This window comes from Pelodiscus sinensis, chromosome 2, assembly GCF_049634645.1.
Source record: "Pelodiscus sinensis isolate JC-2024 chromosome 2, ASM4963464v1, whole genome shotgun sequence".
NCBI lineage: Eukaryota > Metazoa > Chordata > Testudines > Trionychidae > Pelodiscus > Pelodiscus sinensis.
Window position 1 is genome coordinate 13,751,375 of NC_134712.1, and position 17,311 is coordinate 13,768,685.

The window sequence follows — 17,311 nt, forward strand, 5'->3', positions numbered from 1 at the left end:
TTTTTTTTTTGAGGAACACGAATGGTCGGGGGAAAGTTATTGAGGAAAAAAAGGTCGCCTGCCCCTTTAAGGGCAGCCATTTTGAATTCTGTTGTTCTCTGCTGCACACGTCTGACTGCCTCGCAGCACACTTGTGTGCCGCATAACACAGTTTAAGAAACACTGAGCTATTGTGTCAATATCATCTACCCCCTTCCACTAAAGTGCAGAATCAGTTACCCCAGATTACAGTTATATTCCATTCTACAATACAATTAGTATAGCTGGTCAGGAGGGAAAGAGTAAAAGCACTCATTTTACCCTTTTTTAATTAAAAAAAATCTGTTGGTTTTTTTTTGAAATTCAAAATATGGTTGACATTTCAAAAAAAATCCAACTAGTTCTAAAGTTGGTCAGAAACCAGGGGGATTTTGTCAACCTTGCATGGACATTTTTCCTGAATTTTAAAGCTCTGATGTGGCAGTATTTTTAATCTGAAAAAAAAAAAGTAGGGCTGTCAAGTGATTAAAAAAATTCAATCGCAATAAATCGCATGCGCCTTCCCTTTGAAACGCCGCAGCTGCGTTTCAATGGGGCAGCACTGCATGGAGCCTGGGATCAGCTGGAGTCCCCAGTGTAATAAATAACTCCACAAGCAGGGAGAATGGTAGGCATATAGGATGAGGAAGAGACCAGAATTATAGTTAAGTGAATTCCCATAACCTTTCAGACCCAGCTGCCCTTAGAAATCAGTATTTTGTTAAGGAGGAATTACCAGCATAGAATCAAAACCAATGTAACTCTTTCTCTGACACCTACCACGGCACTGGGAATCTGTCAATGGGTGGTCTGTTTCAGTCCAGTCCAGCATCATGCCAAGACTATCAGCACAGAAGGATTTCTTAGTGGTGGGATCAGCCTGGGAGGGTCTATACTGTCCATCTTCAGTACACCGCAAATCTTGCCTGTTTCTCTGACAATCTGTGACACCTGTTGGATGAAAGGGAAGAGTTAGATCGCTACGTATCTTCCATTCAGTGTTTGAATAGGACAAATACATTCTCGAAGGAACGGATTCTTTGCTGTCAAAGGCAGGGACTCTCTCGCATCATTTAGAGTAAGCGTTTCACAGCTGCCATTCCATCACTTTCCATTGTTGTTATTCACTGAGGAGTAGCCGTGTAAGTCTGTCTCTGTATCAGATGCACCTAATGAAGTGGTTTTTACCCACCAAATATTAGCCCAAATAAATCTGTTAGTCTTTAAAAGATGCCAGAGGACTCCTCATTGTTATTGTTACTTGCATTGTGCTAGACCCAAAGACCCTACTCATGGACTACATGCAAGCTATGGACCATTGCAAACACAGAATAAAAACACAGGCCCTGCTTCAGAGAGCCTAGCACAGGCTCACTGGTTCCTTTGAATCCTATAGCACAGGCAAGTTCTTTAGGGAAGGAAGCATGTTTGTGTCTGTTTGGTCAGTGCCTACCAGGGCCCTGAAACACTGAGAACAGTAATAAGGAGTCACAAGATCTCACTAAACCAATTTGCTGCTGCTAATTCCCTATGCTTTGGAGAACCAAGTCCTCCCAACTTTTTCTAATTTTGAAGAGCTATGCTTTAGATCTGAACATGCTTCAGTGATAACTGGAGCTTTTAAAGATTCAGAAGTAACCAAAGGTCTCCTCCACTTCCCCAAAGAAACACATCCATACAGACAGGCAGAATTTCATTCTTCTCCCTGTTCTCTGCCTAGCAAATCCTCAGTATTTTTAAAAGAGTTAGCATGTTACGAACAGGAAACTAGAAGAGAAAGGGAAAAAACCCAAAGCCATAAAATTCATCCCTATGCAAATTTACCATATAGCAATGGGTCTACGTGCTCCTGGATTCCACTTCCTATCTCAGAAAATGACTTAGGTGGGATTTAAGCCATGCATGAACTTTGTTCTGGCCCACTGCACTAGGAAGAAGTTCACATACGGAGGCCACGCCCATATATTGAAGAGTATATTTTCACTGTTATTCAAACGGCAATATGTCCCCCTTAGTTAAAGAATACTAAAAAACTCCAGGACCTCTGAAAGAAGTGTGTACCAATATCTGAGACTGAAATTCACCTTTTAATCAATCATAAGCTGACCGATGTTCGGATAAAAGGGTCATGGAACAAGAGCCTGGAATGCCCAAGAAATGTATTGACTAAGCCCCCCAGTTCATATAGCCATAGAATGTAATCCGTATTGAGAAAGAAGTTTATCCACATTTGCAGTCCACTCTGACATCAGGCTCCTCACGTGTGCTTTGGGGAGTAACACAGAAGGTGATACTAATAGAAAAAGCTATAAAGGAGAAATATGCCCCCTTCCCTTGTCAGTCCCCAAAAGCTACCTATAGGAATAAAATCATGGGACAAATTCACCCTGGCATGACAACTTGACTTCAACAGAGGCTCCAAACCAAATAGATACCAGCCACAATGCAACAAGGTCACTCTTTCAACAATTCAACCCAAATATATTCCCGCATGTTACCAACATACCTCTGCTCCCTCTTTTCTATGCAAGGGCTGATACTGCAAATAAACTGAGGGATTTAATCTTTGCATTCCTTTAGGCATCATTGTCTTTATTTTCATAGGTCTGTGAGCTGAGAGGTGCAATTCAGGGTGAATTTCCAGGATATAAATTATTAAGCATATTGGTCCACGGTTTAGAAGCACAAGGTGCGCTAGATGGGCACAGTTATCAAGGCAAGATTTTAACTGCTCCTTAGCAACTTCAATGAAGTGAGCTGATGTAGCTAAGGGAATAGCTTTTATTGGATCAGCTTCTGTTGGTGAGCGAGACAAGCCTTCGAACTTGCACAGAGCTCTTCTTCAGATAAGGCCTGGCCTAAAGAAGAGCTCTGTGTAAGCTCAATGACTTGTCACTCTCACCAACAGACGTGAAAGGCATTACCTCACCCAACTTGTCTCATACCCTGGGACTGATACAGTGACAATAACACTGCATACAATAAAGTGAGCTATAAGGCACCCTTAATTGGTACCAATAGATCCTGAATGATGTTCCTCCCTGATGATGATCAGGGCACTTACAATGATCAGCTCTGAAAGCGCCAGTAGAGATGGTAGTTTTTCCCAGAGGACACCTGATGCAGGAGGAGCTGCCTGCCTGAAACTGATAGAATCCAGTGGGGCACGGCATGCACATGTCATTCTGGGAGTAGCTGCCTGCAGGACAAACAACTACAGAAGAAAAAATCATGATTAGTTCTATGGAATTCAATGGAAGTGTTACCATTTCAGACATCCATACACATCAGTACATAAACAGAACACAGCTGCAGTAGGCTTTCCATTGACTTCAGTGGCTTTTGGAGCAAGGCCTTGATGAGCACATGTGCCTTTTAAGAGGGGTTACCAACACTGCCCCTTTTAAAGTGTTCACCTAAAGCCTCTAGTGACTGGAATACAGGGAGTCTAGACCAGGGTCTTAATTTAGATGGGTCTTTAGATGGGCCTCAAAGCAGATCACATCAAACTCTGAGGGACCTCACTCTAGATGACTGTTGCAGATCAGGTCCATCTGTAATAAGATACAACTGTAAAATGCAACAAAGGTTTTAGACAAGAATAGGAAAATTCACATTAACAGAAACTCAGAAAAAAAAACCCTCAGGGGTTTTCCATATGGTAATGCTTTCATTAAAAAATTCTGGTAATGAAATTATTGGTAGGTATTTCTAAGCAGGCCAGTAATTGTTGGATTAAAGACAACTAACTTATGGTACACTTGACAACCACAACACAAAGATTTCCTCCCCTTAGGTTAACAATACCTTTCTGAGTTCAGCATTTCAGAAGAAACCATGAGCAATATTTCCAGACGACAGTCTGCATATTAAGCAGATGACTAATTGTCTTCAGGGCAATCATGTAATACCATCTTTCCTTACAGATCATATGGACCACTATCGCCGCCAGAGATGAGTCTCAAACACATTTACCAGACAATGTGTTTACTTGCTATTTCACAGCTGCTTTCCAGATGTAGATTTCCTTCTAAAACCATCAAATGTATATTTTGGGACAATGACATGGTGCAAAATTTCACTTCTGTTCTTGTCCAGTGTGTTGACAGGAATTAAAAACTGCGTCAAAGAGTAACTCTAGCAGAAAACTGGTCATTATGTTTACAGTTCATAGAGTAGATGTGCTATATTTGCGTATAATCTGCCAACGTGCTGCACTGTGAATTAACTAACTTATTGGAATACGCCAGTGATAAATCAGAACAACAGGTTAAAAACAACCATCTTCCTTCATTCCTCTTCACATTTGTCATGTTCCAGTAAAACTGTCTGGGATAATCATGGGACTGAAGGATTCATTTCAATGGGCCCCCCAAATCAGGCAAACCTGACGTGACACACATCTAAAATCAATTAAGGAACCACAAAATCCTGGAAGATTTTGGACATTCATCTCTCATGTAGGTTCTGAACACCAGCCTATTTGTTCCATTTGTTAAAGATGTTTTCCAAAGCCTGCAAAAGGGATCATACCTATTCAAAAGAACCTCAAGGGAAGAAACTCCTCCCCCCCAACTACACTTTTTACAAGCTCGACAAAGCCCGTTGCTGAATTGCATTTAAAATTATTTTTCCACTAACACTGTAAGCAATCATGAGATTTCTGTTGCCACGTGCATCAAGGTTCATCTATGAATAAAAACCAATCACCTTCAACTGACCTAGAACAGTATCCAAAAAACACCCCGGAGATTAATGCACATAAAAGTAAACTAAGATATGGGAAATATGAACTAAGAAATAGCTTTCTTCTAGCCCAGAAACCATGCTGCTATAGAACCAATACATGCAAATCTGAAGCAACAAAGTCATAGAATCTAAGAGGACCTTTATGATCATCTAGTCCGGGCTTCTGAATAATTCCCTACAGAACTTCCCCCAAAATAATCCCTAAGTACATTTTTTAGGAAAATGTCTAATCTTGATTTTAAAATGGTCATGATGGAGAATCCTTGGTAAACTGTTCCAAAGATTATTTTTGTTCAGCTTCATCTTCAAACCACTGTGCTGTCTTATACCTTTGCAACTAGACTGAAGAACTCATTACTAAATATTTGTTCCCTACGTAGATACTTATAGACTGTAATCAAATTATCCCTTAACCTTCTGCTTGTTAAGCTAAATAGAACCCTTTGAGTCTCCTAGTGTAAATGTTTTCTAATTCTCCAGTCATTCTAGTGGGTCATTCTATGAACTCTCTCCAGTTTCTTATCTCCCTTCTTGAATTGTCGGCACCATAACCGGACATGATATAACAGCAGCGGTCACACTAGTGCCAAATATAGACACAAAAATAATCTCTCTATTCCTACTTGAGATTCCTGGATTTATGCACCACTGGAACACATTAGGTCTTTTGGTGTCACAGTAGGACCTCTTGTTCAGCGGATTATTCACCACTTCCCAATCTTCTTCTGAGTTGCTGCTTCCCAGAATACAGTCTCTAATCCTATTAGGATGGCCTACATTCTTTATCCAAATGACAGGAAGGAAAATGAAATGGAGATGAAAAGGAAGATCAATGCACCATGCGTGTCTCAGAAGGAATACGCTGTGCACAACAAATTCCTGAGACCACCAGAGTGGCTCTCTTCCATCAAGAGCCGTTCAAACTGCCCTGTAGCAAGACGGAAATGTCATGGAACAAGGGAAATAAAACAAGTAATTAAATAAATAAGCTCGGGGTCTGAGAAAATATTGTAGCTCAACTGCTATCTGGACTAGAAAAGAGCAAGGCAAATGGATTTCACCGCTAAGCATATTTAGCATGTAAAGGTAAACTGATTGAGGTTTTGACTGAGGAATCAATCTCAGATGGTGTTTCCTCTTTACAGTACTTTACAAAGACCCTTAAATAATAAGTTACTATTGTTATTTTCATCCCAATTTTACATATGGGAAAAATGAGCCAGCAAGGATAATGACTTGCCATAGGGCACATCTGTGACACTTAATAGTTAGCAACCATAAACAACATATAACAACAGAACCAGGAGAAGAACTCAGGCGTTCGAATATCCTAAATCCTGTGTTTCGAGAATCCTAGGCCATGATCCACTGGCTACACTAGTTAACACACAACTACATTTCTACACTAAAAAACAAAAAATGTAATCCCAATAAAAGCTGGATCATGAAGCATTTTAACCCCCTCAACAGTTTTTTCATTATGACCTTCTTTTACAAAGGCAGATGCCCTTTTCTCAAGTTTGAGAAGATCAGCACAATTCAAAGCAGGAGTTATCAATATTAATTGTACTCTTAAATGCTAGATCTAACACATATTCCTGACCTTCACTTTCTGTAATATTTATACATCATTGCTATAAAAAGTCTATTCTCTTTCAAAGTCATCCTGCTCTGCACACTGAATTCAAATAAATTCAGTGGCAGTACTTTAAAACAAAGCTATTTTGATTATATTCCCCCTAGGGATGTAAGTGATTAGTCGACTATTTGATAAGCAAATGCTTAAAAGCCTGTTCCCTCCCCCCCCCCCCGCCCCAGCTCCATCTCTGTGGGGAGATGAGACAGGGGCAGAGCAGGGCTCTTGCTACATTTCAAAAGCAGAAGTGCTGCAAGGAGCCTGGGGTATACTGGGGACTCAAACAGCTGGCCCCATGCTCCCCGCTTTTGAAACATACAAGAGCCCCACGAGGGATCTTTTACATTTCAAAAGCAAAGCCCCAGGAGCACAGGGTATCCCCACAGCGCTTCTGCCTTTGAAATGTAGCAAGAGCCGGCAGGGCTCTTGCTACATTTCAAAGGCGGAGGCTCCCTTATTGACTAATCGAATAGTTGATGCACGTTACATTAGTTGATTAATCTAAATTTAACATCCTTAATTCCCCCAGGATAAAATGGGTGTCCACGGTTAACAAATTGTAGCAACTTCCAGTCCAAAACCCTTGTGTCTTACATGGGGCTTGTGATCAACTTTTGTTTGATTATGTTAACTAAAGACTTAGTTCACAACAATGAAATTCAATTAAGTCTATGATTCATCCAGTCATGAGTACGTCTCAGCTTAACAGTGCTTTGTAACAGAAGGAAATCATTTTTGTGAGGTTTGTAACTTAGGAACCTCCCAGTCAAATGGGCCCAAATATGAACAACTAGTGCTAACCCATACCTACCGTAATCTACCTAGAAATTTAGTAGCATAACTACTTGGGTTAGGGGGGTAATTTTTTTTAATCAAAATAGTCAGACTGGTATAAACCCTAAAGACAGATGAAGTTATTCCAGGCTAGCTTACTCCCTTCCCCATACATGAATAGATTTAACTTCACCATTATACCAGTGTACTGCTGCCACCCTAAAAGGGGTTGTATCCAGGGTCATCCCTGCTGATATACAAAATACGCAACTGGGTAGGGCACCATGGCATTTGGGGCGCCAAACTGCCCCAAATTTCATGGTGCCGTATGCAGTTGCGTGCTGTGTATGGGCTCCAGAGACCAGCCCCAGGCCCTCACCAGCCCCCTACTCCCACGGGCTGCACCCAGCCCCCACTCACCAGAAGGCAGTGAGAGGCACTAGACAGAGCAGGTGGCTAGAGAGAAGCAACACTTCTCTCCAGCCAGCTTGCACCTCCTGCCTGGTGCCCTGAGGCTGTCAAGTGAGCCTCTCTCCCTATCCTGCTCCTGCTGCCCACAGGGCTGCCCCCACAATCTCCCACCACAGAGAGGTTGGCCTCCCTGGAAGGGGTGTGTGCGCTGGTGCTGGGATGCATAGGGCACCAGCATTGGTAGGGATGACCCTGCTTGTATTACTTTAACTAAAAGCATTACAGCTTCATAGTGTAGACCAAACACCAGGGCTTGCAACCCAGAACTTTTTGCTGGTTCAAAAATTCATACAACACTTAAAAGAGAGAGAAAGAAAAAAAGAACGTTGTGCCAGTATTCTGGAGCTTCGCTCTTTATCACCTGGCAGTGTCCTGGTACTTATTTTTATTGTTTATTTCTCCCCCACTTTAACATATAAAAAGGAGCAAAGGGGCTGCAGCATGTTCAGAACTTTAAAAGTAAAAACTCCATCTGCTACTTAGCTGGCACTGTACGGCATTCTGATTTTGTTTCTTAATAACGAACATTAAACAAAACCATATGGGATTGAAAGTAACTAAAGAGGCGGTCAGTATTATCTGGGATGGGAAAAGCAGGGCATCCCTGGTTTTGTTCTGGGCGCTTGTCTCAGACATAAATGAACTCCCATTATGCTGCAGGGAAAGGAAACAAAGGGTGTCTGGGGCATCTAACAAGAGACAGTGGTAGAATGGCACCATTTCACACTGCAGATGTGCTCCTTGTGGATGCAATTCACTTCTGCACCACCCACAGTCCTTAGCTTCCCTGGGAGTTATGCCGTGCAAAGGCCTTGGCTAGCTCTCTCTACTGTTGTGGGGGTGGGGGGAATTTCATCCAGTTTATACCAGTCAGAGTGTTTGACCACAGTGATATCAAGCAGCTTTCATTGTTTTTGTTTCCCCTGCAATATGCAGGCCATAAGGAAATTTTCCCAATGAAAACAGGGCCCCAGTGCTTATTTTGGCAGGTTGTTTTCATATGAATTTTTCATTGTCAAGGGATTTAAATGGAGGCACTTTTCAAAAGTTAGAAAGACAATGCCAAAGTTTACCACTCCAAGTGTGGCATTCCATCCTGACATTGAGCAAATCCCTCTCCTGCACCAGACCCCAGAGAAAAGCCATCCCTGCTCTGACCCTGTAGTTCTGAGCAATTCCAGTCCAGAGGTGAGTTGTGGGGGCTAGATGATTTGGGAATATTGGAGGAAACTGACAGAAGGAGCAAAGTCACTAATGGAAGAGGATCTAGAGAGAACTTGAGTCAGTGTCCAGGGGAGAAAGAGAAAAAGCTAAAGAAGTCTAACAGCAGGGGCCAAAGGGGGCTAGAGCTGCAATCAGGTTTGCATGCTGGTCGAAGCTGAGTGTGCTTCCATCTGAGTCTTGTACTGGCTCATCCAGCTACCAGGGCCTTTTCCGGGGCATATAAGATCCCAGGACTGCTGGCGCCTCCGTAGCGGTGGGAATGCAAACTGGATTCTATTCTGATTCACCAGAAGTTTTAGCTCTATAATGGTTGCAGAGTCTTTATCACTAGTGCTGGGGCACAGATCAGAAGGAGTCTCCCCTGACTTTCAGATACCAGTATGAATTACCCAAAACATCATCTTCCTATTCATAAACGGAGCACATTTCTGATGAAGCCAGAGGATCGGACACAGAATCAAATGCTGCCCGCCCTTTGAAGACTCTTACTTTTACGAGCATAGCTAGACTTTAAGAATAGCAAAAATAGCACAGGAATGGCTTCTGCTTCGGTGGGGGCCTCGCATTCATGTTGGTGTGTCGGACACCCCGCCCATAGTTAGTGACTGACACCTGAGAAGTGTGTCCATTAACGTTTCTTGTTACTAGTCTAGTGCCAACTGTGACTTTGCACTGACTTACAGTAATCTCAACAACAAAAAAGAAAAAGTCAGAAAGAAACATACCACATCCTTGGGAATTTGGGATTGTTCTCCCAGAAGATGAACTTCGAAATCCACTCTGGCATCCCAGCTGAACACTAGGAGATAGGTCAAAATCTTCATCTCGGGGGAAATGAATGGACGTATCTGCTGGGAATTGCTTGGAGTCCAACTGTAGCACAAACCCACCACCTTTTATCAGCGCTAGAAAGCGTCTAATGAGATTCTCCCCAACGATTGCTTTTTCTAAAAAGAAAACCACAGTACAGTTATGAAAATGGATCTACTTGGAAATAATAATATCAAGCTGATCAGCTGCCCCAGGGGATAGCTGACATGTAGAAATCTATATAATGCATCCACAATTGGGCCTCAGCCCACAATTGACTGGTAGATACTATTTAATATACACAATAACCAGTCTTTAATAACTTTTATGGATAATTAGCAATTCAGATAAACAAAATTTTTAGTCTTATATCAGATTTTGGACACAGAAGCTAGATTTAATCTGCACACCCTGTTTCAGTAGACATCACTTGCTCTTTCTTAGAATCATAGGCCAGAAGGAACCACCCGATCATCTAGACCAGGGGTGGCCATGAGCCAAGATAGCAGTGGATCCAGCCAAGAGCCGGGGCAAACCTGTCAAGCTTAAAAAAAAAAGACTGCCCCTTTAAAAGGAGTCCCTGGTCATGTTTGGTCGAGTAAAAACAAAACAAAACAAAACAAAAAAAAAAGAGCTTAAAAATGCTCTGCCCCTTTAAGAAAACACATTTAAACACGTTTTGAGGCTTTTTGACCACAGCAGGCTCCCGCTGCCTGCAGCCATCTTTATTTCTGTAGCTTTCATGTCCACACCGGACAGTTCCCCTGCCCAGGGTCAGCACAGGGATTCGGGAGGAGAGGGCCATTTTTGGGGATGTGAGGGCGATTTTCGAGCCACCGGGCGGGGGGAGAGGAGGAAGACTTCGTGAGCTGCACTTGGGGGGCGGGGTGGAAGAGCCGCATGTGGCTCGTGAGCCTCGGGTTGGCCACGGCTGATCTAGACTGACCTGTATATCACAGGCCAACACCCCCCATCCAGCACCTCCGTGCTAAACCTAACACCAAAATTAGGTCAAAGTGTTACAGGAGACTAAATCATTATGTGCCACAGGCATGAAAATAGGAGGGACCAAGATGCACCAATGTTAGAACATAAGAATACAAGAACAGCCATACGATGTTAGACCAAAGGCCCATCTAGCCCAGTATCCTGTCTTCCGATAGTGGCCAGTGCCAGATGCCCCAGAGGGAGTGAACAGAACAGGTAATCACCAAGGCTGTGTCTAAACTACATCCCTTTTCTCAAAAAAGGGATGTAAATTAGACACTTTAAATCCCGGCTTCATTTGCAATTTCAAAGTGTCTAATTTACATCCCTTTTTTGAGAAAAGGGATGTAGTTTAGAGACAGCCCAAGTGATCCCTCTCCAATCATCCATTTCCAGCCTCTGACAAACAAAGGCCGGGGACACCATTCCTACACATCCTGGCTAATAAGTATTGATGGTCCAAACCTCCATGAATTTATCTAACAGGGTTCCAAAAAAGAACTAAAGTCCTGCTCTTCGCAACATCAATGTACAACTGCCTACAATGTCAGGTAATTAACTAAATGAGATATACCCATATCATAGAACCCTAGGGCTTGACAAGATTCAAGAGGTCATTGAGTCCAGCTTGTTGCCCAAAGCAGGGCCAACCCCAACTAAATCATTCCAGCCAGGACTTTGTCAATCTGGGACTTAAAACCTCTAGGGATGGAGATTCCACCACCTCCCCAAGTAACCCATTCCAGTGCTTCACCACCCTTCTAGTGAAATAGTTTTTCCTAATATCCAACCTGGACCTCTCCCACTGCAACTTGAGATCATTGTTCCTTGTTCTTCCATCGATCATTATTGTGAACAGCCTTTCTCCATCCACTTTGGAACCTCCCTTAGGGAAGTTGAAGGCTGCTATCAAATCCCCCCTCACTCTTCTATTCTGCAGACTAAATAGACCCAACTCCCTCAGCCTCTCCTCGTAGGTCATATGCTCCAGCCCCCTAATCATTTTGGTCGCCCTTAGCTGGACCCTCTCCAATACATCCACATCCTTCCTGTAACTGGGGGCCCAGAACTGGATGCAATACTTCAGATGTGGCCTCACCAGAGCCGAATAAAGAGGAATAATCACTTCTCTGGATCTACTGGCAATGCTCCTCCTAATGCAACCTAATATGGCAATAGCCTTCTTGGCTATAAGGGAAGATTGTTGACTCATATCAAGCTTCTCATCCACTAATTCCCAGATGCTTTTCTGCAGAACTGCTACTTAGCCATTCAGACCCCAGCCTATAACAATGCTTCTTCCGTCCCAAGAGCAGGACTCTGTACTTGTTCTTGTTGAACCTCATCAGATTTCTTTTGATCCAATCCTCCAGTTTGTCTAGGTCACTCTGGACCCTATCCCTATTCTCCAACGTATCAACCTCTCCCTCTAGCTTAGTGTCATCCGCAAACTTGCTGAGGGTGAAATCCAGCCTCTCATCCAAGTCATTAATAAAGATGTTGAACAAAACCGGCCCTAGAACCGATCCTTCGGGCACTCTGCTTGAAACCAACCACCAGCCAGACGTCGAGCCACTGATCAGTACTCGTTGGGCCCGACAGTCTAGCCAGCTTTCTATCCACTTGCAGTCCATTTATCCAATCCATACTCCCTTAAGTTGCTGGCAAGATATTGTTGGAGACCATATCAAAATCATCCTGGCAAGTGGATCACACTGACATAGTACAGAGGAAGGTGAAAGAAAACCCCACAAGGTCCCTCCATTCTCCAGTTCCTTCCCACAGATGGTGACCAATTAGGTGATGAGCATGTGAGCAAGAACCAGCCAGCCAAGCACATGAACAAGAGAATGATTAGTGAGACTTCCCAGGCCGTCCCTGATACTTCAGATGAAGGAGATTAAAAAAAACCAACAGACGATTCTCAGCGCGGGTGAGGATTGGCAAATCACTTCCTGACCTTTAACAGTCTAGCACCAAGGAATCTCTAGTGCCATGCCAGCACTGGATACCCACCTGTGCAGAGGTGACCAAACCCCCCTGCTCTGTAGCTCAGGATAAAGGTTAACACTGGAGACTTGCCTTTCGGGGGGACATGCATATCCTTCCCATTCTATTATTCCATGCTGACCAGACAGCCTGGCTGTTTGACTGCTGCTGTGAGGACAGTCTCCTACACCAAGAGCGTGTGGATTCCTTGATTTGGATAGGGCAGGAGCGCAAGACAGAGCATGAATCTCGGAGGAGATTTTATTGGCTAACCCTTGCGGAGAAGACTGATGGCTGTGTTTGAAATACTCAGATTTTGTTGCTATAAATTTGCAAATTTGTATTCCAAATGGCCTCTGAATAGCCACAACTGATGCCCAAAACTGATGCCCAGCAAACACAGAGCCTCTCAGGAGCACATTTTGTACAGTGCTTGGGTTCTCCTGAATGGAATGACAGTTCCCACACTGTCAATGTTGGGTTTTCAAAGAGGGCATGTTACGTGCGTCATCAGGCATCCGGGTAGGCAGAAATGTGAACCCCCAGGTACAATTATTTTCAGCAGAACAACTAATTCAGATCCATCATTGTACTTGTGCACTCTTCTGTATCTAGTTTTCTGACTATGTGCCGTAACTTAGGAGTATTTTTCCAGCTGAAGTAAGTGGGAAAATTTCACAACTAGGTGCAGGCAGCTAATGACTCAAGTCTGCACAGCTGGCTGCACTGAATAGACTATAGTATTATATTTATTCTGTAAGTACCCTCTAGACCTGCAGCCCATATGTATGAGTGCCCCCGTGTGCTCATCCATCGTTCATAAGATATTCTGTTACATGGATGAAATTCACCCCTGTGCAGGGGATCAACACTGGTTGATGCACTAGTTAAGTTCCACTTATGGGTAAAGTGGTTCATATGCACAGATCTTATGCTGGTGTAACAGTGGGCCATGTGCTTATGTCCTCATTCCTTTAACTCAGGGGTTGCAAGGTTATTACACGAGGGAGGAGGTTGCAAATTGTCAGCCTCCACCCCAAACCCGGCTTCACCTTCAACATTTACCATAGTATTCAATATAAAATAAAGTGTTTTAATTTATAAGAGGGAGTCACATTCAGGGGCTTCCTGTGTGAAAGGGGTCACCAATGCAAATGTCAGAGGACCACTGCTTTAACTTGAACCAATATGTTTTTCCAATATAAAGATACAAATTGTATCAACAGTTGTGTTAAATCCTAGACAAAGAATAACACTGAGATCAAAGGCAAGTAAACTGAGATTTGCCACCACAACAAGCTCTTTGCAAATGATTTTTGCCAAAAATTGTCTAAATAATTTGCAGATGACATCAACTTGCTCTCCTTACCCATAAAGGCTTGGAAGCCAAAACAAAGGCTCTCCAGGCCTACTCACAATTGGCAGGGTTCAAAATCAACACAAAGAAAACGAAAGTCTGAAAATGCACACATACACGAAACACCAATAGCACTTTCTGAGACGGACATAGAAGACAGCTGATGCTTCACATACCTTGACAGCACTGTAAGTATAACAAGTGAAAAAGACTAATCTACGTCTACATTTGAAAAAACAAAAGGAAAAACTATATAGCACTTTAAAGACTAACAAGATGGTTTAATAGGTGATGAGCTTTCGTGGGTGGGTCTGGCCCACCAAAGCTCATCACCTACTAAACCATCTTGTTAGTCTTTAAAGTGCTACATAGTTTTTCCTTTTGTTTTAGCAAGATCAGACTAACACAGCTGCCTCTCTATTACTATTCTACATTTGAAAAAAAAGACCTATGACAAAGTCCGTGGCTGGTTCAGGAAAGCTAGTTAGGCTAGAGGATGTAAAAAGTGCTGTGCAGACATTTGGGCTCAGGCTGGAATCTCGGCTTTAGGACCCTCCCCCTTTCATGGGGTTTCACAGCTCAGGCTCCGGTCGAAGCCCAAACATATAGAGAGCAATTTTACGGACCAGCAGCCTAAGAATTGTGAGCCCAAGTCAGCTGACCCAGCCTGCTGTGGGTGTTTAATTGCTATGTAGACAGCCTTTTAACTCTATAGCCAATCTGCAGACTACTCTTTGAATTTTTACCACCACTGTGAATCTGTCTTACTCCAAGGTGCCAAAACTTGGAGACCTATTAAGAATTTACTATCTAAACTCCAAGTTTTCATGACAGGTGCCTTATACAAAGTCTGAGTGTCAGAATGCCAGAAAAAAATACAAATGAACAACTCAGGAGGAGGGCAGAGCAGAAACTGATCAGATAGCAAATTACAGAACAAAAACAGAGATGGCCAGGATATTCCTGGAGAAAAGTCCTAAATAACGTAAAACAGGTATCAGACTGGAATCCCCAGGCAAGAGGTGACAAGGTAGCCCAAGGATAGCATGAAAACACACAACAGAACTAGACTTGAAAACTATCAGAATAGCATGGGAAACAGTGAAGACTTCAGCAGGAGAACAGCAAAGACGGAAGACACTGGTTACGGTCCTATAGCCCACATGAAATAGAGAGCATAAGAGAAGATGAGAGAGATGCACATACATAATATATACAGTACATGCACATATATGTATTTACGCACATTGCAGCTAGAGAAGCCACATGGTCCACTGAAAAGGTCACTGGAGTAGGTGAGAGGAGACTATTTCTAGCTCTGCCATTGTCTTTCCGCATGACTTGAGACAAGTCACACCCCCACTCCATGTCTTTCTCTCTCATCCCACATTTTGCCTTTATTGGCTGAAAACTCTTCAGGGCAGAAGAGATGTCTTGCTGTGCGTTTGTTCAGCACTTCATACAACGAACCCTGAAACTTGTCTGAGGCTTCTAGGCACTGCTACAATATATACTACACACATTCACAAACCCATATATACTGCAAGTAGTTATTTTTACGATTCCACTAGTTAAATATATTAACCTGGGGCCTGTTCCCACTTCCACTGAATCAAACAGTAAGATGCTCATTGATTTCAAGGGAAACATGATCAAATCCTTGTCAGAAGCTTATGTCACCCAAATGATTTGTCTTCCCCAGATCTAGATCAAGTAGAGAAGCTTAAAACACCACTGCATTGTCCTCACAGTAAGCATTACTCACTTTGGATCCCCATAACAGCTGGCATGCATCCCAGATTCTATTGCACAGGGAGAGTCTGAACTCTTGCCTGTGTCTGCAGCTGACTGAGATTATTATTACTATAATGACTGTTAGTTGTAACACAATATCACTGGGGGCTGTGCCACTATAAACAAAGGACAGGAGAGGAGAGTGGAGTCACCATTGGGGTATGACTCCAAGAGCCTCTATTTGCAAGACGTTTACCCAGGAGGTGTCTGATCTTGTCCCCTCTCACACACATAAGCTGTTTAGATACCTGAGTAGACCTCCTGAATTCAATGTGAACAAAGTTAGGCACTTTCTTCAATGTTTACGGGACTGGTGCTACACCAGAATGCCAAATACTGTATGCTCCTTGGAACAGGTGTTTTGCACAGCACCCAGAAAATCTCATGCATGCAATCTGCATATGAAAGTCTGGAATTATGTAATCAGACTGCCTTCAAGTTCTCCATCTATTATTTCTGGTTTGAGGTTACTCTCCTGGCATATATATTTTGTACTTATATTGTGACTTGTTTTCAGTCACTTCTAAGGGCCACTATAGGCTGGGTGCATAATTGGTCAGAAAACCATTCCCAAAGAGTAGTTACCAATAGTTCGCAGTCATGTTGGAAGGGCTTAATGAGTGGGGTCCAGCAGGGATCACTTGTGGGTCTGATTCTGTTCAATAACTTCATCAATGATTTAGATAATGGCATAGAAAATACACTTATAAAGTTTGTAGGTGATATCGAGCTAGGGTTGCAAGTGCTTTGGAGGATAGGGTCATAATTCAAAATGATCCGGACAAACTGGAGAAATGGTCTGAAGTAAACAGGATGAAATTCAATACGGACAAATGCACAGCACCCCACTTAGGAAGAACCACTATAGCTGCACACATACGAAATGGGAAATTATCATCTAAATAACAGTTCAGCAGAAAGGGATCTGTGGGTCATAATGCACCACAAGGTAAATATGAGTCAGTAGTATCACTGTTGAAAAAAAAGGGAACATCTGGACGTATTAGCAGGAGTGTTATAAGTAAGACAAAAAGAAGTAATTCTTCTGCTCTAATCTATGCCTCACCAGGAGTACTGTGTCTAGTTCTGGGTGCCGCATTTCAGCAAAAACGTGGACAAATTGGAAAAAGTCCAAACAAGAGCAATAAAAATGATTAAAGATCTAGAAAATATGACCTATGAGGAAAGATTGAAAGAATTGGGTTTTTTCCAGTTTGGAAAAGAGAAGACAGAGGGGGAATGATAACAGTTTTCAAGTATATAAAAGGTAAAAGAAAAACCGTTTTTCTTAATCTTTGAAGATAAGATGAGAAACAACGGGCTTAAATTGCAACAAGAGAGGGTTAGGTTGGAAATTAGGAAAAAATTCCTGAACTCCATTTCACAGTGGGCAAAAAAGAGGTGAGGACCTGCCCCACAGCAGTGGACCTCCCTCACAGTTTTCAAGCTCATTATTCTCACCCAGAATTAGGCTGCCAATTATAATGAACAGCAAAACACAC

The 17,311-nt window shown here is 42.7% G+C and overlaps 1 protein-coding gene across 2 annotated transcripts in view; it reads right to left on the reverse strand.

The window, feature by feature from the left end:
* Positions 1-17,311, reverse strand: part of TG (thyroglobulin) — a 189,032-nt gene that overhangs the window by 126,742 nt on the left and 44,979 nt on the right. For both annotated transcript variants that reach the window (XM_075920103.1, XM_075920102.1), the window contains 3 exons: positions 9,598-9,819; positions 3,083-3,232; positions 799-969 (listed from right to left, as the gene is read on the reverse strand). In XM_075920103.1, the coding sequence (XP_075776218.1) occupies positions 799-969; positions 3,083-3,232; positions 9,598-9,819 (543 nt within the window). The remainder of the gene's footprint in view (positions 1-798; positions 970-3,082; positions 3,233-9,597; positions 9,820-17,311) is intronic.